This window comes from Denticeps clupeoides, chromosome 4, assembly GCF_900700375.1.
Source record: "Denticeps clupeoides chromosome 4, fDenClu1.1, whole genome shotgun sequence".
NCBI classification, from domain to species: Eukaryota; Metazoa; Chordata; class Actinopteri; order Clupeiformes; family Denticipitidae; genus Denticeps; species Denticeps clupeoides.
This window is the reverse complement of record NC_041710.1, coordinates 18735837-18762446: the sequence shown is the minus strand read 5'-3', so window position 1 is coordinate 18762446 and position 26610 is coordinate 18735837. Positions and strand designations below refer to the sequence as shown.

The window sequence follows — 26610 nt, the reverse complement described above, 5'->3', positions numbered from 1 at the left end:
GTCCATGTGTGTCAGATGTACTCTGATGCAATCGAGCTACACAGTGCAGGTTCCCCATGCCACCCTACAGAAGCATGCACAGTAGAAGCTTGCTGGAGATCCTTTTTTGGGGCTCTGTTCATACCTGGACAAAGTTGATTCCCAGTCATTTAGCCTTTCTAACTGGACAGATTTAACTGACTTGGTTTAACACTATCTATTAAAAAACAAACCAGGTACAGAGAGTACATCTGGTAGTAGCCTAGAGAGTAACACACTCGTCTATGAACCAGAAGACCCGGGTTCGAATCCCACTTACTACCATTGTGTCCCTGAGCAAGACACTTAACCCTAAGCTGCTCCAGGGAGACTGTCCCTGTAAATACTGATTGTAAGTCGCTCTGGATAAGGGCGTCTGATAAATGCTGTAAATGTAAATATCGGAGGACCACATTGAAAAAATGTGCTTTAGTTTCCTCCCATGAGGAGAAAGCAACAAATTAAAAAAAAGTTTTATTGTTTAAAAAATTATTTTAAACCATGATTACAGGTATAAATGGGTTGAACATTTGGGTTATAAATGGGTTCAACATTTTAGCAAAATGAACAGGCATATGTATAAGATCAATCAAATAGACATACAAAAACATTAATGTTTTGTAAATTCTGTTTTTCAGTTCTAAAATCTGAGAAATGTAAAACTTCCAAGACCAAAGTTAGGGAAAGAGAACATGTACCACGATGTACAGGGCAGTCCTTTTTATTGTGTGGGATCTGCTTTTTCTCTCGGACAGATACCCATAAGAAGATCCTGCTGTAGCCTGGAGCTACACCTGTGACAAACAATGACACAGCGCCCCCTTCTGCATGCACCTGGAAGTGCAACAGAGAGATAAGAGAAAGCGTATTGACCTTGAATTTTCACTTGTATTTATTGTAGTCCATTTTACAGGTGGTTTAAGAATGTACAACTGTGTTTGGTGTTAGTGGTTTTGACTAGTTTTATCAGTCACACTACATCAGAAAAAGAATTAAGAAAAACATCTAAAAAAAAGCATAAATAACGATGTACAGTGTGCACTTCATACAGGAGCAAATACCCCACTTCTACAAAGAGGGAAAGTGCAATATGCTTCGTGAGTAATAAATAATTAATAGTAGTTACTCTATATTCAAATGGTGACTACAAAGGCCTGAATGTTTGTTACATGATCATACTACTGAAATCAGTCCATCTGTCATTGTTAACAAGAGTGTGTAACTGGGATGTGATTTTGTAGAGTGACCGCTAATACACATTTTCATTCATTAATACAATCTGCACAAAGTGACACAGTATTCAGGTCTACTGAATGAAATGCCATTACTGACAAAACGGTAAAAAGGTAGCTACAGTAGCATTCAACAAAGAAGAATTTCTCTACAAAATTACAATATTAAACAATGACAGGACATAATGTGAAATATATTGTTATGTTATTTTTCAGCAGCAAGATTGTACACGGTGAAAGGATGGCACTGATTGCAACAGGGATAATGACAAAAGACTGAATGAATCTGCATGTGCAGTACTGAGCAGGTGAGATCTGTACTGGACGGAATCTACTGAATTCAGAGAGTGCACTTACACACATTGACTGAAATTATTGTCACGTCATAGTCTGAATGCTGTTTTTTTCTTTCCTATTTCTGCAGAGAACACATTGGCACTTAGAGTACATCTTCGAAAATTATAATTGCACCCAATCACTAACAGTCCGTGGGTGCCACAGTAAAGCAGGTTGAAAACCTGCAGAAATAATAAAAATTCTGCTTGTTTGACGGTCCATCAGAAGATCCCCTGGGACCAGGCATTCCACGCCCCGCCAAGCACAGTCCAGATAGCCCTAACGAGAGATGACACTGCGGTGGTGAAATTGTGCAGCAGCCATCTTCCAAAGACTGATGTTTGAGGTGTTTTTCCTCCTTTTGAGCAACAGACCTGCCAAGTCCCTCAGCCAGTGCTGCCACATTGACAGCAGAAGAGAAGCTTCAGGGCACAGAGCCTCAGACGAAGGCCATATTTCTTCTTTGCAGTCATTGATCAGTAATTATTGGTCAGGATGGGACTTAATCTAGATTTAATGATGCTGAGCATTATTAAATAAATGTACATAACTGTAGGAAATCATCTGTAAATAATCTAATAAAAGTTCTCTGAACAAGACAGGAGATAACAGCTCACTTCTGTTGGGCAACAATTGCTTCTCTGAGGCCGATTGTCTTGCGTCCTCTGAATGCAGCACAGCCAAAACAGACTCAGGTAGTACGTCCTCGTGCTCCACAACGAATATGATCTCTGCTGCATTCAGAATGGCACAATGGCACAATAAAAGCATTATTCCTCTTTATGGCAATAATACTAATGCAGCAGTATGAGATGGAAGGTGGTCTTTTCCACAGGTCCACTGTCCCACATCTATCACCCTGCTGCCTACAGTTTAGGATGAACCAGGGAGTCTATGAAGTAGTAAGATAAATGTAAGCAAATAAAATTAAAGATTTAGATTTCAGAAGGCACTGGGAGGTTGGTGAGCAGTTTCACTGAGACACTCAGATTTGAACCTTTTTTTTGGCCCATCATATTTTGTAGAGCCAGCATAAACAATCTGAACAAAACTTCATTTCTATCATCATGGTCCATGAGCAGTGCAACCTGAGTGGCTGAGGTCAGGTCCAGATCTCTGTAGGCACCATGGCCTCTTTGGTACCCACAGAGGGCATGAGGTTCTCCTCACTCAGGAATTCCAGAGGGAACTGCACCAGGAAGCCCCTGATTTTCTTCAGCAGTTCCTTGGCTCGGGCCGGGTCTTCTTTGTCCAGGCCAGTGTTGGATTTGAAGTTCACCAGCTCCTGCATGTTCCTTACCAAGCTGGATGGCAGACACTGGAACACCTACAGCAGAAGCAACAAGTAAACATCAACAAAGAATCCTGACAGATGCGGTTTGTTCCTAGAATCTTGTTCCTAGAATTAATTTTTTTATTAAGTTGGAAATACTAATTCTATTTAATCAATACCGTGGAAATAAATGACAGGTCAGTAGATGTTTTAACTGTGGTGGAGTGACAGGACCCCCAACACCATACAATTGCCAAAGTCACTCAAGGTCAAAACTGGTTTTAATAAATACAAAGTGGAACACAGGCATAAATATATTCAATCAGACAATCAGAATGATCCATTAAGCACTGAAGAGAACCGTGAGCAGAACCAGCACTACATGGCTGTGTGAGCATGGGTTTACTCTGGGTGCCGTCGAGCTCTGGCAGGGTGTGTCTGACACAAGACCTGCAAGCGAAGCGTGGCAGGAAGTGTCAGTCCCTGCTGAAGATGGATCCCCTACTTCATTAAAACTCATTTGTGAAGGTGCGACAGCTGCCAAGCCACATCGTAGACTTAAACCAGGGGACCTCCTCTGTGCTGATTAAAAGGGAACAAGTAAGTGAAGGACGAGTCCAAATTATAATTCAGTGCCTTGATGTATCGATAGTATTAAAGCAGCTGCTGCTCATTTCACTCCATCATGTGTCTCGAAAAACCCTAAAGGAGAGGGATACAGACATTAAAAAAAAAGGTACATGACCTTCTCGTAAATGGTGGCATTGCGAGCCGATGTGGCCATCCATACTTCTTTGTAGAATCGGTCACTGACTGGGTCGGTCACCTCAATGCTGGGGTCAGTGAAGGCACCAAGGATGATCCTACAAGATGAACTCACATCACTTCATGTCACCCGAATACAAACATACAACACTGACAAGCTAATGACCCACTACGTCTGGCCAAAAAACAGGACGTGCTAAAACGAAATCCCAGAATGAAGATGGGCTGTCGTGTGGAACAGCTTGGATATGCAATGTAGTCTGTCAGCATCTGGAACTCAGCGGGAGCACCGCACTATCCACTGAGGACGCGCAGTGGCTCAGATAGCATCATCATTTCAGTTTTAATCTCCCATACGTCTCAGCTGGAAAGAAAATATTGTTATCGTGCTTTGCAGTTCAAAGCACTGTCACCTTGAAAGACATTTCAGCTCCCTGTCCCTGGGAGGGGAAAAGGGCTGTAACATGAGATGAGATTTTTGATGGGATTTTCTGTTCAGCCTTTCTGAAAATGTAATAATAATCACATATCTGCACAGGCTTTTCAATGTTGTTTTACATCATTAATTCTTTGATTATTATTCCAACAAATCACAAAACTGGCCATCCAAAACTGCAGTTGCTGGTGTCTCTGGACTTCTTAAAGCTTCAAATCTGATTCTTGCTTGCATTTCTCATTCTTGACCATGCACTAAAATGTCAAGGACTCACAAGTTTGAATAAAACTGTGATGAAACTGCATTTAATATGGTTAGTAAGGACAAAATATATGGACCACTTTATAGTATATCTCTGTACTTAAAACCCATCTAAACCCATTTCTATTTCATGAATTAGCTATATTTTGTTATGGCTTCCTCAGTCTTGGGACTCACTTGAAGCACTCCAGTCTCAGCTGCAGGGCAAACTTGCCAGCCTGGTAATCCTCCCCATCCATCACAGAGGGCACGGTCTCTGTGTCCTCCACAATCACCGCAACCTCACTGTCTCGCTTTCCCAGCATGCTGCGATCGTTAATGTTGGCAGAGCCTGCAAGCAGAGATGAGGCGGAGAGGAGGGTGGATAAACGTGAACATGAGTGTGGGCGGCTGAGGGGGCTGGGCCGGATATAAAAATATAATGTAGGCACAGGAACATCAATAAACACTGAGGGATTGGATACAGGAGAATCTGTCTGCGCTTTGCTTTATTTATTTGTGTTTTCAGAGGCAGAGATAATTCAACTTCCAACCAAAGTGATCTGGGATGATCTAGTTGTGACCACAGTCAAAAGATTATATCTGCTATTCTCTAGACAGTGATAACAGTGTCATTCAATTGTGTCAGTCACACACACATACACACAGGGGTGGGAAATGAATGATGTTTCATAGACATTTGACAATAAACAAAAAAAGCACCAATAAAGACTTCATTCACCCAAACTTTATATGAATGTGACATTGACCTCAGGCTAAAATGGATTCTGTCTTGCAAGAGAGTTACACTGGATCAGTTGTTCCAGCAGAATCTGGTATGAAACAACGCCATGTACTTTTTGTCACTAGTTCATACTGTTGTACACATAACACATAACAGTGTAGGCATTCAGGCACAAAGGTCTGTGACGTGCTGCTATGTCACGCTTGCTCACTAGAGGGTGCAGTGCCTACTTGCCACATAAGATTGCTTTCTTCGGTTAATCGTGCAGCTGAAATGGACTGAATGGCAACAGTCAGTGTCAGCCCGCAGGGTAGATGTTTAATAAGATTCACCAGTAAATGCTACTGATATTTTGATATTTGATGTAAATAGTGTGTACGTGCTTGTTTCTGTTCTCAGTCTCTCCTGAAATGCTCCTCTCAGACTGACCAATTATGACGGTGTTATCATCTGCGATAAGCATCTTGCTGTGGACGTAGATCAGCTCAGTCATCAGACGGCCCTCCAGTTCAGCATGGGTTCTCAGGCTAGCAAACGAGATGTAGTTCATCCACTGATCGTCCACTTAGAACACACACACACAAGTACACACATAATTACACAATTACACATTGGTTGCACTGATTTCACAAGGAGCTCATATTCACAAGGAGCTTATATTTCAACTACCACCAGCAATAGATTAATTAAAGACATGTAAGGCATGGCCACTCATGTTCCATGAAGAATGTACTCAGGATTTAGTACCCAACCAGCACTTTATGTTGGTGTGTAAGCATTTCTGACACCCAGAATATGATCTTTGATGATGTTTTTAAAAACAAAGATTACAAAGGTACTGTCGCCTCTCTCATGCATCTAATTGGATGATTTAATCTACATGTTTCATCTCCTCTCTACCTATTTTCATGCATTCCCTAAACCCATTATACCCTTGTACACAGGGGCATGATCTCTGTTGTAGACATTACAATAGCATATAGACAAATTCAAGCATTCTGGGTGAAACAGCAAAGCCAAATGCATGGTCACAGCTGTAAAACACATAACTTTATTTTCCTCTCATTCAATGTGAGGTGTGCATTATTAGATATGTACAGGTGCAGGTGTGTAGGATTCATTGAACATCGAACCAATGCATTATGACTAAACTGTTCTGCCATATTTCATGCAATATTGATCATGCATTCTTGGATCTTTGATGTCACAAAGACAGCTGACAGAAGCAGAACATTGGTTCAAAAGGGAGCAGAGTTTAAAACAACTGTTTAAAAGAGCTGCTGATTCCTTTTATGCTCAATAAACGCAGTATGAAAGAGTGAGTGAGTGCCCTTGATTGAAGTTGGTTCCTCAGAAAACAAAGAAGAAGGCATTCGATAAGTCTGCAAAAGCTTGCTGACAAATGCAATCAATATATTTTCCCTTGTATCATGGGGTGGTTAGAGGTTATAGTGCCATAATTTCTTGCCTTGCAACAAGCAGTCATTGCTCAGGTCCTTGCATGTGAAATTGTTAATCATGGCTTTCTATGAACATATAGTCGATTTATAGTCTGTTGTCATTCTGTCTTAATATTCAAGCCATGAGAAGATTGTGACAATTAGTGTAGTTTGATCCTGGCACTAATATATTGCATATTTTTTTAGATATTTATAAGTATAAAGAGGTAGTTTCTTCTACCAGTACCAGAACAAACATTTATTCACTAGTACTTACTCTCTTTTTTCAGCTGGGAGATGATGGAATAATCTCCTCTATTCATGGTTCTGCATAGTTTGGAAATAAGAGACAAAATTTAACAGTACTAACCAAAAAAAGTGAAATAGCATTCTGAACAAGTGAAATATTTATTGTGTACTCAATACTTATTGTGGTCGCTGTTGGTAAGCAGGTATTTTTGCTAAAAATGTGTCAGGTTACGGAAGGTTTCTAGGTTTCAAATGGGCTTTGTGCTGTCAACTTCATTAAAGTTTAATAGCCAGCACGGCGAGCAGGGAGTGGCAGAAGCAAAGATTATTGTCCCTGTTCTCAAACGAAGGCAATCCTGCACGATGAGGGTCTAGGGAAGTCTTGTTGTGTCGCCTCTCTCTCACCTGTAGTTGAAATGCATAACTGCCTGGAGAGCATTGCCTCCTCCAGTGGTGATGTCCCCTTCGAAGCCTGGTAGCAGCGGTGTGACCACATACACACGGTACCTCTTATTCTCCCTGCAGACAAAGGGGTAATCGAGGAGATTTTAGACCTTGCAAGAACCTCAGACTCATAGCCTAAGGCCTGTGCCTGTGTGCAAATATTTGGAAATTATTACAGTGTAGAAATGCTCTGACTAACAGGGTTCACACTTGCATGTTCATAATTTCCCGAAAAACACCAAGGTTTTACCAAGAAGCTTTTTATGTACCTTTTTATTAAAAAAGGCCCTCCTCCTGTACAGGATTTGACCCACACACGTTAAACAAAAATAACACCCCATTTGAATTATAAAGCATTTACTGATGTACCTATAAAAATTATCATTAGTGCTGTGTGTTTAAAAACAGAAAAATGCAGTTAATAACCTCATTACATTTGTATTGGTAGTCAAATAATGGATGTGAGCATGTGGACACCCCAGTCAGAATTCTGACAAATCTGTTTACATGCACATAAATAGCCTACTGCTCTGTGATAAAGCCATTTGTTTATTTTGTGGAAGGCTGTCCTGAGGAAACTTTGTCAATCAGAAATAGTGACTTGAAGTGCAGTGAAACAGTAGAACCTGTGTGCTTTTTTTGTTTTGTTTTCAGTTTTGGGTCCTTTAATATAAATGAATAATGTTATTTTTGCTGTTATATGCTGTTGTAATGGTCAGACTGCAAACCCAAGTGCATTAAATGTGTTTAATCCACAGATGCAATACACAGGGTCAGGGTCAAAAAACAAATTCAGAAAAAAAAAAACCCAAAGCAGGTGTGTCTCTTTTATGGACTGGAATTCAAGAGCTGGACCCTACCTGTCACTGACACTAATGACACTGAGTGTTATTAAATACATTTTTTAAAGTTTTAGTAAAACTGCTGTTAAAAGGGAAAATTGATGTTTGCATTCGAAAATAAAACTCAGCACATTTGCATTATAGGCTTTTTTGACTCCTTGTTATAATATTACACTGGTCTACAGCAACAACACTGTTGCTCTAGATATTTGCATGAGTGGAGGACACAGTTCAGACAACAGTCCCATTGTGTTTACACCACTGTACATCTCTGCTGCATGCAAACGTCCAGACAGGCCTAGGGTGCCTCAGGATATGAACAATGAGGGCAGACAACGGCCACCCAGCTGAGCACATCTGATCTCGGCATCACGAAATAGCAGGTGGTGTTGACCAACACATCGCCATTGCAGTGACACCTTGTTGCAGGGAGAGGAACCTGCTGCAACTGTAAATGATTTGAGCTCCAGACAGGGTGCTAGTGTCATGCTGTTTTCCCAGCATGCCTCCCAGGCTTTAAATCCAGCACCTCTCTCTGCTACAAACAGACAGTGCAGGAACCTGCCTCACAGGCATTCTAATGAACTGCCAGCTGAGTTCAAAGGGTAAGAGACTGTGTGTGTGTGTGTGTGTGTGTGTGTGCATGCGTAGATAGATAGATAGATAGATAGATAGATAGATAGATAGATAGATAGATAGATAGATAGATAGATAGATAGATAGATAGATAGATAGATAGATAGATAGATAGATAGGTAATTTACATATTTTACTGTCTAATGTCTAAATGTAAAGAAACTCACTTGTGAGCTCGAATGATCCTTTCAACGATTGCATCACCAATCTTGTTGTAAACCTGTCTGTTATCAGCGCAGCTAATAAAAAACTGGTTCTGCAAGAATAGACATGAAGAAAATCTCACAAATTGAAGAGACAGAAATGACAAATAAGCAGCCACAAAATGCAGTTATGTTTGGCCTAGGAGGTGGCAAACTGTCACTCTACCACAGGTTATGCAGTATAATATCAATAATGCTTCAAGTATGCTTACTAGGTAATGCCTCCGGATTATGAAATGTCATTTACAACAATTCATTCAAACAATACAATATTCTGTGTGTGTGTGTGTGTGTGTGTGTGTATAAAGTAATTTAATTTACAAACAAAACAGTGATATGTTATTGTTACTGTAACATAATTTTGTTACTTAAAAAATAATGTCATGAATGGGAATGTATTTATTTATTTATTATTTTACAAAACAATGTGCAATGATCCAAAAAAGGCTGCAAATTCCTGGGGGGACTGACTAGAAGCTAATGTCAAATGACCTTAAAGGTTCCAATTACTGTCTAGGTGAGTGAGGTGAATGTTCAGTGCTGTGTTACATTTTGCAGAGGTGGGTAGCAGTTTAGCCACTCTGAGATCATTTAGAGCAAGCATCTCAGTTTTTCTCACCTCAATGTAGATAAAGTGCTTGCTTTTGGCAATGACCTGGACATACGCCGTGTGGATGGACTCCTCATGGTACTTTATTCCTGCTGACCAGTCTGCAGCTGACCGCAAAACCTGCATAAGAGCAGCAGTGTAAGTGTCTGTGGAGGCATTTTTTTAGTGTAAATCTAGAGGGTGTGTGTGCTTACCTGGACTTTGGTCTGGACGCAGTCTGGCACCTGGTATCTCAGCTCATTGGCAGTGGTGTGAGATTTGGGCAGTAAAAATGGGTATGATAGTGAACTGTACTTTGGTTTCATTATCTGAAAAAAATAAGAACAAAATGGACATGACAAGGCAAAAACTGAAATTAAAATATTTACAGAAATGGGTCTGAGTACAGCTACACGTATCACTTGCCTTTGTGAAATTCCAGCGCTGTATAAAATGCCTGGCCACATCTCTAGCAGCCTTCCCATGAACCACTGAGGCAATGTCATGCCACGGCATTCTGGGAGTTGTGTATCTGTCAATAAAATCTTCACATAGAAAGCAACAAACATGCATTAAATTAATACAGTTAATTAAGCTTTACATACTAATATAAAGACAATACTTAATAAAAGTGTGTGACACACTCACCATCAAAAGGCTTCTCGAGTTGAACCCAGTCCTTATAGACAAAATTACAGTAGTCTTTTCCATGCCAGAAACGCGTATTCCCCATCAGCTCCCCAACTCCTGTCTGGAGGCTCTGCAAAGAGCTGCTCCCTGAAATGGAGACAGGCAGACAGCAATGAGCAAGTAACATGTACTGTATTTACAGTAAAATAAAAACCCCTGCATGGATTTATAACACTTATTATAAACAGCGTCCATGGGAGACAGAACAGCAAGCCAGTCAAACTAATGCATGAATTAAGGAATTAATGTGTGATGTACATAGACACATAATCCTGTTTGATTTTTATTAGTCTCACCCGCATCTGTCTTATTGCCTGAACTTTGACCTGCAGTTTGTATCCTGTTATGCCCTTTATACGTTTTGAATTCCCTTTGTTTTGTCCTTGCTTGGTTTTGTCCATCGCCACTTTATATAGGGTGCACACAAGCGTGGCTTTTGCCTGTGTGATGGCTTTTTGCCATCGCTGGGGCCTTAACTTTGTGTGTTTTGTCTATCGTTGTGTTTACTATTGCATTCCGTCCATGCGACACGACAATTTGCGAGAGCTATCTTTTAGCTATCCTTTAAATTATTTTTCCCCATGGCTCATATAGTTAAAATATATTTTGAGATCAGTGTTGTTAATTCCTTCTCTGTCACCAACATCACGCTAAAAAAGACACAGCTGACGTTTCAAACTGCCAGAAACCAAAGAGACTGAGATGTCTGGTGGGCAATAGCTTTATTCAGTTAATAGCTAAATTGAAGAGCTCGGGGAGCGCCATTTATCCAGAGTACACTCCCCATAAGCTTTGGGGAGTGTAATTTGCTCCCATAACCTGTCTTTAATGACAGGTTACCCATAATCCTCTGCCCACAGCAAGTCTTTGAGATGAGACTCGGCATCAGATATCACACATCAACAAGCAATATCTTCTTCAGTGGCATATTAGAAGGCATAGAAACACGAAACAATCTGAAGATTTTATTTTATAGAGATGTAATTGTGTCTATCCCAATTTTTTTCCAATCCCAAATTTCTTTACATACCAGCTTAACTATAGTGGCTAAATAATGAAGACTGGTAGAGGTTTTCACAATCTGTGTATTCCCCTATTGCCACATTAAAACTGCCAATAGGCCTCCAGTAATTACAGACATTGCATCATGGCAGTTGGTTCAGGACAGATTCCAGTTACATCAGAGAAGGGCTTGTCCTGTATGAGTCATAAGTAAAACCATTTACATTCTGGCCTAAAAGAACAGGACCTTGTTGCGACATAAAGAAGACTATTAAGGACCACCCACTGTCTGTACTGTCCAGGCTGCTCACGCTGTCAGTGTAGCGGATCCCATGGCGGTGCAGGCGGCTCAGGCTGAAGTGGCCCTTGCGCGTCCGGCCAACACCTTTCAGTTTGTGTGAGTTTTCTTCCTCACTTCCAGTTGCCTTGGATCTCCCATTGCTCTGGTTTGTTGGGTCTGTGGAGGAGTCATTGTGGTCTAACTGCTTTTTGCCAGATTTCTGTGGAAGGACGCACAGAAAATGTTTTTAAGCAGACAGCTATGCAAGGCGAGGCACCGAAATAAGTTAGACTTCAGTATGAAAACAGAGCAAACTATGCAGACAAAGCCATATCTCCATATCTGGATTATTATTGCAAGCACAGAAAGTGTTTACTCCAGAATGTGGAGCACTGTAATCTGATGGAATGTGAAACCATCAGAAACTGCTGAGTACTGCAGATTTTTGGCGAGCGGATTTGGAATAGGTGTGAAATGTGCACCACTGGCTCTAAGTCCAACATACAGGCTGTGATTAATTAGAGTAAAGAACTGAACTGAGAACAATTAAGGTTCAAGTTGTAAATCATCTCAAATGAATGACTGGCTTATTTACCTTCCAGTATCATATACATGTAGTATTGTTTAAGGTCATTATTATTGTTTAAGGTCTTTAGAGATCACACCCAGTGGGTATTGTTGCTGTTGTTGTGTCCACCTGTCTTCACATGTCTGCCCCATCTACAGCCTGTGAACGATTTTTTTTCGCCATTCAATTTAATTTAGCTTACTCTTTATGTTTTGGCCATTGTGCCACATTGCACATTTGACACCCATTTCTCACAGCACACTATGACAGCTTTTGTTGTCTCTAACCTCCTCCATCGCCATAGCAACAGCCCGTGTGACACTCCCAACATCTGTCAGTCGATGCTCCCTGTCATCCCAGCGACCATAGGCAAGGTCAATACCACCCACAAAGGCCACAGACTGGTCAATGACTACAATCTTCTCATGGTGGGCCCACAAGTAGACTGATGAGGACACATGATCAGGGTGCCTCATCACCTAAAAATGAAAAAAAAGAACACACAGTTACCTCAGCACTTCAACCAAGATTCAGGACGGCAACACACATATACCTTGATATTGGGGTGTAGGTGCATGAGTGTCCGCTTGCTGTATTCACTGTTGATGCCAAGTGCCAGCTCCACTTCCTTGTACAGCATGACGAATATCCTCACGCCTTGATGCTTTGGAAATTTAGAAAAGAAGATCAATCAATCAATCAATGTTTTCCGTTGGACTGAAGTGAAACAGTGATTTTTAAATGCCAAACACCAGCATCCATGTGTTTATTGATTGACTAGAGTGCTGAAATTGAAGTAAACCTGTGACAGCTCTAAAGACTTTTTGCTTAGATTTCCTCTCAAACATTTGCAATCATTTAAACAGCAAACACAATGGAAAACAAAAGAAAAACAGTATGATTTAATAATACCTTCTAAAGACACCCATTATAACTAAAATAGCTGAGGGAAATGGGTTTTCATACAAAAGGCACATTAGACTACTAGTTAACCATACATTCCACATGTTCTCTTCTGGTATTCACACATTATCAATCCAGATATTTAACCAGAGACTCAGGAATATTGCACAAGGCTAAACAGACTAGCCCCACCCAATTCAAATCAGTCACAATTAAAACAACTGGCCCACAACGTAACACATGCCACTTACCGCCTTTCGTTTGAGAATGCAGTCCAGCCGCCAGCGATTCCCCTCCACTACTGGTCTCTTCAGGAAGATCTCTGGACTCAGCCTGTGCAGGAAACACACAAACATGCACAGAGGGAAAACAAATCAGAGCAAACATCGCATATTCACCTTTATTTTACTTTTTTTTTTTTTTCCAAAGAATTGCACCTGCATTTGATGTCACAGCTTTCTAATATTAAATCATTTATAATATGAAATATATAGTGATTCCATATTCAAATGGATCTTTATTGGTTAAGGGTGATGGATGGTTCATGCACTTCATACCACCAGTCTGTGATGAAGATCTCCTCCCGAGCTTCTTCCAGAGCATCTGCTACATCTTCCATATACGTTTTCCCATTCACGTACCTGCAATCAGACCAGATAAGAAACAGCAAATTGCAATAAGATACTCACATTACTTTTCATATTTTTCTAGGATTTTTTCAGTGGTTACCATTTAGCCAAGATGTTCTCTTCCTCAGGGGCAAATGAGCCAAAGCGATGGTCCCTCAGGAAAGCCTTGCCATGTTTCCGGACAAAGTTCTCTATGGACTGGCCCCACCAACGTGCATGTCGATAACTGATGCACTTCAAAATGAGCGTCCTGCAATACCACACAGTGAACACACCATCCTTGAAGTCTTGAAGTCTGTACATTTTAAAGATGCAGGATAACATAAGTCCAAAGATCTTATTGGTTTTCATCTGACAGTCAACCCTGACATCTGTGGTTATTTATTGTCGTTGGCTTCTATTCACTTGTTCAAACTGTTCTGTGATTGTCTGCCATTTTGGGCCATATCTTGGTCTATTCTCCAGTCCTGGTGTGAAGTGACGTCATTGTCACTTGTGATACACAGCAGCACAGCACACGGTGCACACATTGAAATTGAAATTTCCTCTGTATATAACCCATCACCCTTGGTGAGCAGTGGGCAGCCATGACAGGTGCCTGGGGAGCAGTCTGTGGGGATGGTTCTTTGCTCAGTGGCACCTCAGTGGCACATGGGCAGATCGGGATTTGAACTGGCAACCTTCTGATTACCACTGCCCCTGGTGTCTCTCCCAGTGATTGCCATTTGTTTAACATTCTTGGTTTAATAAAATTGTTTTACTTTCCTGCCCGTATCTAATTTTTGGGTGTCCTGTGAACAATTCAGCACACATTATATGAGACAGGATATTGAGCCACAAGCTATGCAGCAAGGCAAAAACTATAAACATGGCATGCAAAAAATCGAATGGAGCACCTGGACAGACTGTTGATCCTAACACCATGCCGCGTATCTGTGTCTTTGGAGTCCATCTTGATAGTGAACTCCTTGTCCACCAGGAGCACAAAAGAGATAGCTCCGGTGTCTGGCTTCATGTAGAGAAGAAAGGAATCTTTCACCACCAGCCACCTAAAAATAGGAAGCCGGGTCTCAGCAGGCGCTCAAAAGTCGTCCAAACAAATGACCGATAACATCAAATGGTTGTCAACACCAATAAGCTGGCAAGAGACGAAAACCTTTTATAGCTTCAAAAGTATGTCCTCTAGACCATGATGTGCTATGTGTTACAGGGGAAAATGGATCCAAAGATCCAAAGCAATACGTGGGTTAAAAGTGTCTGAAGCTTCTTCTGACATGATTTTCATCACTAACACACATATTCAAAATGAGATGTTATGTCTTTGAAGTCTCGTTGTGATATAATTTGAGGCTTTCTGTTCAGCACGGTACTGCTGACCTTTTAGACCAGTGGTAGCACACTTTGCTGCGCCCACAGCAGTTCATGCCTGGGATGCGGTGACCGCCTGATCTTTTGTAGATCATCCCTTCTCTGTAGGGAACGGGGAGAAATGACATTTCTTCTTACAGTTTGGTGTACGACATACAAACACTGACAGTCACTGAATCACAGAACATACAGAAACCATAACAGCAACCCATATCATAAACCTCATCACTGTCCTGTTTAAAATGAAAAGCAATAACTACATCCATACAATTATGAACCATTAAAGGAGAGCACAGTAAAAAAAATCAACCCCTGAAATACATTTACATTTATATAAACATAACCATATATACCTCAAAACACTTTCTCAATAACAGGAACAACAGTTATTCCATGTCACGTGGCCAGTTGACATATATTTAATGTGTTAACTGCATGTCAGACCACCGAAATGAAAAATGTTCTTACAGTCCTTTAGGTCCCAGGTCATGAATGAAGGACATCTGACTCACATCAATAAACTCCATCTTTGAAGACAAAAAGTGGTATAACCAAGATTAAAGCACTAGAAACTGTAAAAAGTGTGCATGCTAATCCGCCTGTTTACTGGATAAGAACACTTAAAAGCAAAATGGAGGTCAGTTGTTTCTCTGTAGAAAAAGTTAGGACCATGAAAGAAAGCTCTTACATGATTATTTGGATATTTTTCTTTTTTTTTTAATGAAAGCATTGATTGCATCATGGATTTTGAAGTACAACGTGGGCACTTTACAAAAACACACCGCCACTGGCACAAGTGAAATCAATGCCCTTGCAGATGTCACCAATAAGCCATGCCAGCTTTATTGAAAACTCACAGTTGTATGGTACTTTCTGTAAATTGGCATTCTCAGCAGTTTATTCAGGTAGTCTTCCAGCTGCCTCTGTCAAAAAAAGACAAGCAAGCATTAAAGGTCATGTAGGTATTTGAAGTGAAGTATCCAACTTTTCCTAATTTAGATTCATAGCAGAGGGATTTTGATGTTAGCAATTCTATGCATATAAATATTTATGTATATAATCAAAAACCATTGATTTTAGTCAAAGGCAGCTAGACCTGGCAGAGGGTTGCGAGTTTTTTAACTGTGGTAAAATGTGCTGTGTGTTGTTCATCTGTAATAATGGCTGTGTTGCTGTTTACCACGGTGGTACGTATGTGGTGCTGAGATCATTTTTATTTTCATGTTGTTATAATTCCTGCGGTGAAGCTGTTGTGAACTCACCCTCCTGCTGGACACCTGCTCATCTCTGGCCAGCTGATCAGGGCCCGCGCGTGGCAGGTTGGGCATCTCCCTCGCCTCACTTCTCCTGATGCTCTTCCTCTTTATGGTGTGACTACAAGATGGGGAATGAGCTGGATTTACATTAAAAGCCATGATCAATTTATTTTACAATACACATAGCCCTCCTTCATCCCCACTGCAGGGGTGGGTGTGTGTCGTGCCTCAGCAGACCTGCGTGAGGGGAGAGGAATCCTCATGAATGCCTTGTAGCGCAGCAGCTCCCTGTGGAGCTCCAGGAAATGCTTCTCCTTCCGTTTCACCACCCAGGTGAAGTTCCCATGGCGCATCTCTATCTTGAATACGGCTGGGAGTGCCTGAAGAAAACAATGACTGGTTTCAGATGCACATTAAACACAGAGAAAAATAAAAAGGTCATTAAATTGATCACTTAAACATCACACTGGTTAAATTTATGGAGCAATAATGTAGCGAGGTTTAACTTAAAGGTTGTGGGGTGAACCTGTTATTTTTCTTTCAGGAAGTAACAGCAGCAAGGGTGACAGACATGATAGTGGCACTCTGTAATCTGATTCCTTTATCGTCACTTTATTTTTGTACAATCACGAATGAAATACTGTTCCTCCTAGCCCAGCGGTGTAAACAAATAAATTAAAGATGTCATGAACCTGACTTTGTGGGGTCATTCTGGATCCGTGTTCCCTGATTACCTGATTGTTTTCGCCTGTGTTTATGTGTATAAAGTATTACGTGATTAAGTCGCATCCACTTCCGCTCATTAATGTTCTTATAGCTGCACTTTTCACTGTTACGTTTCACTGTTTTATATGTATTTTTCTATGTATTAAGTAAATCCCTTGTTTTGTTAGTCGTGCATTTGCATCCTTCTTTTCCTACCCTGCACCATTCTCTGTCAAAATTAAAAATCAATATATGAATATCTGTAGGTAAAATGGGCCATGTATTGTAGGTTGTTTTTTATACAACAGATAAGAATACAAATGAATGTGGTAATAGTATAATGTTACATATACAAATGCCATTAACAGAGCTCTGTTTTGTACGTGTGGGATGAGTGTCACACTGCAATGCTCAAACATGGCTACAACACAGTTGACCTATGTCTGGACACACTATTTTCAGCCACAGCTAGTAAATCAGGCACAACCACATGAAAATATTTAACCGCACACAGCACATTGTGAGACATTATTTCTGGGCACATCATCCGAATCCGTAATGAAGTGTACAAGTGTAAGTACAAGTGGACTACGGTGTGGACTGCCTGACCTTGGACACACTCCTCTGAGTAAAGCGATCCTTGGTTGCAGTGAACCTTTCCACATCCAGTATCTTGGCAGTGATGGGCACCGTGGTCAGGTAGACTCGGGCGTCCGTCTCCTTGAAGCCCACAGTCTCATACACAGCTGTGAAAGAGACTCGCGAATCCCCTGCAAATGATGACAGGTAGGTGGGAAGAGACATACCATAGGAGCATATGACAGACAGGAGCATATGTGATATCTATAGCACTTTTTGCTCTGGTTCCTTGCATTCATACATATACTGTGAGAATATGCTTGAGAATATGCTGCTCTACTCAATTCATGAGACCTATCAGTACCTGTCTGATCAAAGTCCACTTCCTCCTCATGCCCATAGTCAAGCTCACGGGTGTCCAGGTTTTCCACAACATCGCTCATGTTGGAGGTCATCACGTTCGTGTTGCTGCTGCAGGATCTGACTATGACATGATCAGAACTCTTAAGCAGACATGTCCTGAAAAGCAGATCAAATCATGTTAAGCTGCTTGGAATTGGAATTGGTTATTATTCTTGCGTGGACTTTCCACTTTGGGAAGATGTTTGGGAACACATTTGTGTTATTTAAGCAGTTCTTCAAGGGCTTTTGAGAAGACCAAACATCTCTGTAATTTTTATCAAGGTCACTGTCAGTTTGGTGGACATTAGAACACAGCGTTGTTCTCTCATTCAAAATAGCAGCGGTAGGGTCACATCCTGTGCAGCGTTTCCCAGGGGGAAGGCTGAATGTGCCTCATTATTCACCGACCCCAAAAATCCACCATACTGTGTTCTCACATAAAACCTTGCCCCACAGAAGCAGCTATCCCAGGACCTTCATACTGACACACAACAGTAGTGTGTGAGTCAAATTACAGATATACACATAACAGAGGTTACACAATGTGGAAAATCTACACTGGCAAATACTGTTATTAAACTTATTATGTCATCTGTTATGAGTTACAATATCTGTCCATATTTAATTCATTCTTTTTAAACACAAGTGCATTGACACATGAATGTGCCAAGCCATTATCCTACACACAACATTTAAATGCTTCAATCTATTATATTTGTGATGTTATCAGGATACAGTTGCACGTCAAAGATTCTCTTATTTAAAGGCACATGTTGTGGTTAGAATTGACTCAGCTTTGACGCTCTGGAGAATGACTGCATCTAATGCACCACTCGACACCTCACCTCGCCTAATGGGAGGTGATGGGTGTGAGAAATGCAACAGGATGAGTGTCAACCTGTTGCATGTCTCACACTCACCGCCTCCCATTATTATGCCCTTGCGTTGCTGTACAACCATATTGTGACGTCCAGGGGCCATTGGGTGATGCTCCTGATTGGATGGAGTCCTGGTCCATCCCAGCTGAAACTAATTAGGCTTGATGGACCAGGACCACTTGGTGCTGCCACATTGTTGTGGACTTTACTGACCTTTGGGTTTCTTTTAGCTCATGCTAAAAGAAACACAACACACGCCTACGGGTTTGATGTAGTTTCCTTTTGTGTTTCCTTTTGGACCACCGCGCCTGTTTTGTTTCCTGTTGTAATAAATCCTTGGAAACAAAGATGTCAAGCTCCTGCGTTTCCTTCCCTCCCCAACCTGTGGACGTGACACATATTGGTAAAAGGACAGTGGTAATGTTACAGGTATTTCAGGTGCAGGTTAGGTGCTCCAAGATCCATTACAAGGATATCAGATTGTTATCACATCGTTCCCTCCAGGAGAACTTCTGCCCATCTATCTACAAATAAGTTCACAATCATAGCATGACTTTTACATCTCCAGATGTAAGAATATTTTTTATTTGAACAGTTAAATGCTACACTAAAAACAACCATAAATACTAAAAATTGTGCAATACATTTGAAACCAATTATCCCGTGCTGAGTTTTACTGGACCTGACAAGCTTTTCCTGAATTCCCTGTTCTGTTCTCTTAACACCATCTCTCAGACAAAAGCTTTTTCTTACCTCATCAACGAGCCCCTTTAATGAAAGCTGTAATGAGGCACTAATTAGGTGTCTGTGTCAATCCAATGCCTAGGGACCCTCTGGGGACATAATAAAGGCTTAATTCCTAGCAGATCATGTGATGGGGATAGGTCTACCATGATGAATTTATTTGCAGTCACAATAAACTAATCTCTGAAACGGCACTTTGATTGCTTAATATTTGCTAAAGTTCTAATGGCGTCAGGCCTAAAATGTAATTACAGTGATAAAATGATGTGGATTAGGGGAAGAAGAGCTACCTTCACATTGCTTAAGCAACTGAATGGACACAACTGAATGGACACACAGATTAGATCAGACACACAGTTTTTTTCTTGTAATTTTAGCTTTTCTCACTCCCCAGCCTGCATGATTTTCCCATAGAAAAGGGGCGTGGTGTGGCCTCATAGTGGTGTGGAGTCAGGCGCTGCCATGCTGACTCACTAACACCAGAACAAGTGTAATTAAAGTGTGCTCAGCTATCACAGGGCTTCAATAAACAAGCAGCCACCAGCAATATTTTACTGCCACAGGTAATCTTTCGATCTTTACTACCAGCACTATAAGCGGCGACTTTAAGTTTGCTCACCAGTGGGATAAAGCAGATGGGAGAAACACACGAACACACATTTGTACACAGAAAAACGCACAAGCAACCTTGAGCCCTTGGGCAGACGCAACAATATAATTTAAAAGGCCAAACCGGCTCTGAATAGCAACCATTACATGGGAAGGTATAAAGAAGCAGCAGTATTCACACCGGTTCACTTTTGTCCTGTAGATGTGCGCTATTCAAAGAAACCAGACAATTTTTTCCCCTCACGTCCCTGAAGAGATCATTACCGTCGCTTAAAGCCGAGAGAGAAAAAGCTCCAGTGTCAGAAGGTGACACTCTCTGCCTTTCCTGATGATAGGACCCAGAGACTATTGAGTTGCAACTTTAGCAATTTGGCTGCCAAGGACTGTCCTGTGCGTCTTTCCATCTGACATAAAAAAAAAGCAGAGCCTCACTTTTACGTAAATTGAAACGCATTTAGCCTTATCCTGTGCAATAAATTTGTGTTTAAGAGGGGAAAATAGTCACACAGATTTCCTGGCTTGGCATAGTGTCTTTTTTGGCAAAAGTTTATGCCTTACATCATTCGGCACAGTCAAGTAAGCACGTCTGGAAACTCCCTCTCAACATGTCTCAACCCATATTCAGGAAATCCACATAACCCTCATCCGTAAGCCCAGCCCAGCTATGCTGCGTGTCTCTGCACGCTGCAGTAATCTGAGTGTTTTTATATTTTCTTATGTGTTTAGTAATATATTGTCATTTTTTCCTTCTTAAGTGCCATTTAGATTCTGTTTACAGTGATGCGTCTTAATGTAGGGTGCACTGCCATGGGTGCTAATCCATCCAATTTTGGCGGCTAGGAACAGCGATGCTTGCAGGTCCTCATGTAACCTCATCATTTCCATAAAGTCAGTCCCGTCAAAGCTAAACACAACCCCCCTCCATTCCCAGCATGGTACCACCAGACATTCCTGTGCAAAAATGCGAAGGGCTTTTACATGAATCTGATTGGAAGACATCACATGAAGGGGGAGGGGCAGATGTTTGGCATGGCAAAGCCAGTTTATTTTGGGAGAATAACTCCTGCACCACTTGGGGTGCCAGGCGGCCCTCAAATAGAAGCAGTTCTCATGCATTAAGGTCTCTCCAAGATGGCAAAAAACGTTCAATATTTTATTTTGTGTAAACTGCATGCTTCAGGTCTTTCCAGTGCAGTGTAATTTCAGTGAAGCGCAACTCTCCTAGGTGAATGGCTCACAGTAAGGCCTCTTAAAAAAAGAATATAACATATTAAATTAGTATATAATGTCTTTTATGAATAGGGTAAATGTGACTAGCCACTTTGTGCACTGAAATTACTCAGATAGTGGCAGGATCATGTGTAAATAACACCAGTAGCGCGCTGCTTCCTCTATCCCCTTGGCCGATGAAATATCAGTCTTGTACTTCCTGCACTGGTTCCTGCCACTGTTGTCAGGGACAACAACAGTAATGGGGTAGGGCGCTTTTCTGGGAGAGCCGTCGTTGCATAACCATCTGAGGTGTCAGCTAAAGGGGGATATGTCACGACCCACATCATACACGCTGATTAGAGGGGAGCAGCTCCTCACGTCGCGTCGACTGAACTCTTTTAACTATCCTGGACACACAATAGTGACCAGAGCTGGCTTAAGACTGTCACACAAAAACAATTCAAATGAACCAGCTCAATTCCTTCCTGTTTTCCAGAGATCAATCTCTCGCCAAAAGGCACTACAGTGACACAACTTTTTCATTTCCATTGAAAAAGAATGATGTACAGGTCGAGTTTTGTCATACTCCACATGGGCTTGTCAGAATCATTTTACATTTACAGCATTTATCAGACGCCCTTATCCAGAGCGACTTACAATCAGTAGTTACAGGGACAGTCTCCCTGGAGCAATTTAGGGTTAAGTGTCTTCAATCACTCATATGTGCCACTTCTCACATATTCCTACACCCCTTTACTTCTAAATATATACATTTATCCACAAAAATTGAATCTAAATATAAAAATGGCCTTTTTTCTGAATAAATAAAGGACTATTATTTAATATTGAACATTGTTGCTGTGTAGGGGACACAAGTGTAAATTCAGCATGGCATCCAGACTAATGAGCTTCGTCTGACAGTTCAGGGAGTTTTAACTGCTGTGAGCGCCCAGGGTGAAAGCTCTTCCAACACCAGTTAATGATTGGTGCCACGCTGTCAAGATTCTGTGACACAGCGGGAATACAGCAAGCCTATAAAAAAAAGCAAACTATTTTCAGATTCCTGGCAAACAAAAAATGATTTAGCCCAGAAATAATTAGTGAGCAGGTTCATTGACTAAAACTTCATGTGCCGTGACGTCTCCGGCCTGCTGTGTCGTGTCGGTGGTGCTAAAATGGGAGCGCTGGGAGGGTTAGCACTGTCTGGCAGCTCAGTGGAAGCACTTGACTGAACCCTGCGAGGAGCTGGTACATTCCAGCCCTGACACAAAAGCCTTTCACACTGGGCTCCAAAACACACATTGCCAGGCACACACACGTGTGCACACATACACACTCCACAGAAACAGGCATAGCGATACGTGGCGGGTTTCCACACATTGTTCCCACTAGGAGAAAGTAAGAGGGGCCAAATCCCCGCCCTGTCAGCCTTGCAGACCTCTCGCGTAATGAGAACCGCAGTGTGGTGTGAAGAAGAGTAATGGGGTGAACAGAGAAAGCGAGACAACCACCAACCTGCAGCGTCAGCTTCTTCAGTGCCATGGGTCTGTAGTCCAACAACTTATCACCAAACAAAGACGACAAAAAGAAAACGACACGCACAACACACACATCCCAACTTTTCTTCCCTTGTGTCACTCGCCTCAGAGTCTCAACTGGAGCACAGTGGAAAGATCACTAACAGGCCAATGCCTCCCAAGGGGTGGGGTCAGAGTTAGCGCTGAGGCCCAGCCCATTTTTCACTCTAAACCAATCATCTTTGACCCACTGTCACTGCCCCTCCTTCACAACACTGAAGTTTCCTCAGCTGCACTCAGGCCAGGAACTCAGAACTGGTTATTAACTGGCCAACCCACAAAACTTAACCCAATGTTGCTTCATAGAGATGATAGATAATTAGAGAGTGGAGGTAAATGTAGATAACAAGTGAACTAATGGCACAAGATCTAAGTGGCAGTGGTGGCCTAGCGGTTAAGGAAGCGGCCCCGTAATCAGAAGGTTGCCGGTTCGAATCCCGCTCCACCAAGGTACCACTGAGGAGCCACTGAGCAAAGCACCGTCCCCACACACTGCTCCCCGGGCGCCGGTCATGGCTGCCCACTGCTCACTCAGGGTGATGGGTTAAATGCAGAGGACAAATTTCACTGTGTGCTGTGCTGCTGTGTATCACATGTGACAATCACTTCACTTTGAAAGAAGGCATGAGACAGAATACATGTACATTTGTGCACATTTCGGAACACAACATTATACATTCAGACTATGAAAATTTTAAATGACAGTGTTTAAAACACTGTTAGTTTTATAAAGAATACATCTGTGGCAATATTAGCCAGATAGATGTATTGTAATATTCAAATTATATACAATTACCAATACAGAAAAAGCTGTTTCACATTTCTGTACATTTTAGCCAAATACAATACTAAATACATTTATGCCAATTACAGTTTTTTGCTTTGTCCAGCCCTGTGTGTGTCTTGTTAAGGCTCAGATTACCTCATTGACAAAATTCAATAATCCCCAGAAGATGCCTTTGGTTACTGAGGTTAAGCATAGGACTATGCCTTGGACTATGAGGTTGTCACTGGGGTAACAACATAGTTATTACCCTAGGTCCCCATTAAGCTGTCATAAGTGTGTGTGTGTGTGTGTGTGTTCATGTGACAAAGAATGAATGTAAAGCACCTGTTGAAACATCTTAAACCCTCAACATGGCCAGTAGACACAGGCTACAGTGGAGAATTTAAAGCAGGCTGCCCCTGAATTTCATAAGCAGCAAAGATCCTGTCTGATCCATGGTGGGCTTCATGACACATCACATATTCTGTTTGAGGCAGACCTGCCATTAACCTCACAGACACAAAGATCCTCTCTTACAGATGAGCAAGCATCAAGATTCCCATAGAAGCCCTCCTGCACCCACAGAGTTGTGCAATGCTGCCACCCGACAGAATAAGAAGACCTCAAATTTGTAACACTAAGACTATAGAGTCCAAATCACAAAATCGAACTGAAAATGCTGTTCATTTAATTGAACCATACTATAGAAATAATCAACATTATTCACAACTATACACTTTTATAAATTCTAGGTTTACCTAGAATTACCTATGCAAATAGGTAAGCGATAAACTATATACACACACACACACCTCTCAGGTAAAATATAACTTGAAAATCTGATCATTTGGATTTGTTTAATTGATTTCACATTCTTGTGATATCTTAATTACACGACCATATGATAAATCTTTAACATTATTAACCAGACATTCTAGAATAAACACATAACATCCGGCAGCAGAAATGGTTTCTTGGATATTGACATTCATGCACACATCAAGACCTCACTGGTGCTGGTGTGGTTTCAAAACATAGACCAACATGTCCTCTGACAAGATTTTTCTTCTAACCCTTTGGCATGGGCCTAATCTAAAATGAAAGGTCTATAGAAACGAAATGATTAAGAGCACTCTATCAAAGTGACACAGTGACACAGCAAATATTGATCACTATGCTCGGTAGGACGATTTCTGATGCATTATCTCCCTCATGTGGCCAAAAGTGGTTAAAACCACAAGAAAGAGAAACCCTTCAGATATGTAACTGCACATTATCTGCACATAACCCTTCAGATATGAAACTGCAAAATATGAGAATAATCCCATCAACCCTTGTGTGGCATTCAGGTCTGTTCAGTCCTTACCAAAAGAGAAATTATGCAAATTGTTGTTATATAAACCTGACAGTCCTTTACTTTGGCTTGTTTTCTGTGAAGAACATATAATTCATTTTCAACTTCACCCACTGCAGTTTCATGCCTCAGTCCGGCCCACTTTAGATAACAACCTATTGTTATTAAAATCAAGCAGTTATAACCTTACATGTTAAGTCTACAATGTAAAGCCTTGTAATTGGGTGTATTTTTCTAAAATATTTCCAATTGAGTGCAAGCAATGGTTTCTTCACAATGTAGACTATTTCAACACAAGGCACATGTCCATCATTGTTCTTTAAAACACGTCCTTTTCCACAATATCAGAATTTATTCTGTTCAAATAAGTGTCTTCACAGTCTTCATTCTAATAATTCTAATAATATTCACTCAATGAGTAATCCTACCTGCCCACTCTGGACTCTGGATCTTGCTTCTGACACTGAGGAGCTACAAGACAAAGTTTCCCAGTTATGTGGCATTGCATCATACAATTATTTACATTACACTGCTAAAAAAAATGCACAAAAATATGATATACTAGATCCAAATGAATTAAATACTTTGTTCTTTACATAGATGAATGTGCAGACAACAAAACCACACAGAAATTATCGATGGAAATCAAATTTATCAACCCATGGAGGTCTGGAGTTGGAGTCACACAATTAAAATGGAAAAACACACTACAGAATGATCCAACTTTGATTTAATGTCCTTAAAAGTAGTCAAAATGAGGCTTAGTAGTGTGTGGCCTCCAGGTGCCTGTATGACCTTCTGTAGAGGGAAGAAATGTGGACACTCCAGGTGTTTCACCTTTGGTCATGGAACAGTCAGAAAACAACTGTATCTCACTTTAAACCTTGGTGATGTACAAGGCTAAGATGTCTTCCAAACAAGCGTGTGATGCTGGACACAAAACAGATTCTGGTGTCCTTGTCCAGGCACCTATGACGAAGCTGGTGTGATTCTGCTTTCCATCGTTACCCACAGTGGTATAAATACGCTTGTGAACTTACTAACGGTGGGAGTTCTTCTTGCGAGTCCCCCCCATGTGCATGGTGAATTAAACTTGGATAAATTCAATTGATTTTCTTCATTTGCAGCTCCCCAGATGGGAAAATTCCCACCACACTCCCTACAACACCTGGGCATGCTCCTGATGAGGTGGCAGATGGTCTCCTGAGGGATCTCCTCCCAGACCTGGACTAAAGCATCCTCCAACTCCTGGACAGTCTGTGGTGCACTGAGGCATTGGTGGATGGAGCGAGACATGATGTCCCCGACGTGCTCATTTGGATTCAGGTCTGGGGAACGGGCAGGTCAGTCCATAACATCAATGCTTTCGTCATGCAGGAACTGCTGACACACTCCAGCCTCATGAGGTCTTGTATTGTCTTGCATTAGAATTGCTGCAGCTGATAAATTGTGAAAATTCTGAATAATACACACTGTGCTTTTGACAATATGCAACGTTTCAAAATTAAACCCTAAAAAGAAACCTAACCTTATCATGTACGGTGTCACAAGTAACAGAGCGCATGCTGTACATTGATTTACACATGTAGTTTTTCCCCAAGCTGGAAGGCACTATATTCATGTATATTAAATCATTCCCTG

At 41.3% G+C, this 26610-nt stretch overlaps 1 protein-coding gene across 2 annotated transcripts; it reads right to left on the bottom strand.

The window, feature by feature from the left end:
* Positions 1 to 886: 886 nt before the first annotated feature.
* Positions 887 to 22944, bottom strand: pld1a (phospholipase D1a). Of its 2 annotated transcripts, XM_028976457.1 has the most exons (26): positions 22788 to 22944; positions 17792 to 17946; positions 17458 to 17618; positions 16381 to 16523; positions 16150 to 16261; positions 15745 to 15810; positions 15356 to 15414; positions 14897 to 14989; positions 14416 to 14568; positions 13620 to 13769; positions 13448 to 13531; positions 13142 to 13223; positions 12541 to 12651; positions 12275 to 12466; positions 11426 to 11639; positions 10096 to 10224; positions 9874 to 9992; positions 9663 to 9776; positions 9478 to 9588; positions 8823 to 8911; positions 7139 to 7252; positions 6762 to 6811; positions 5475 to 5609; positions 4499 to 4652; positions 3605 to 3722; positions 887 to 2913 (listed from the first exon to the last, which is right to left on the bottom strand). In XM_028976457.1, exons 2-26 carry the CDS (start codon positions 17880 to 17882, stop codon positions 2689 to 2691), a joined length of 3069 nt encoding a protein of 1022 aa, XP_028832290.1. In that variant the 5' UTR covers positions 17883 to 17946; positions 22788 to 22944; the 3' UTR covers positions 887 to 2688. The 2 variants fall into 2 exon arrangements, with proteins under 2 accessions (XP_028832290.1, XP_028832291.1); XM_028976458.1 differs by lacking the exons at positions 17458 to 17618; positions 17792 to 17946; positions 22788 to 22944 and having other exon boundaries at positions 16150 to 16280; positions 16381 to 16522.
* Positions 22945 to 26610: the final 3666 nt, after the last annotated feature.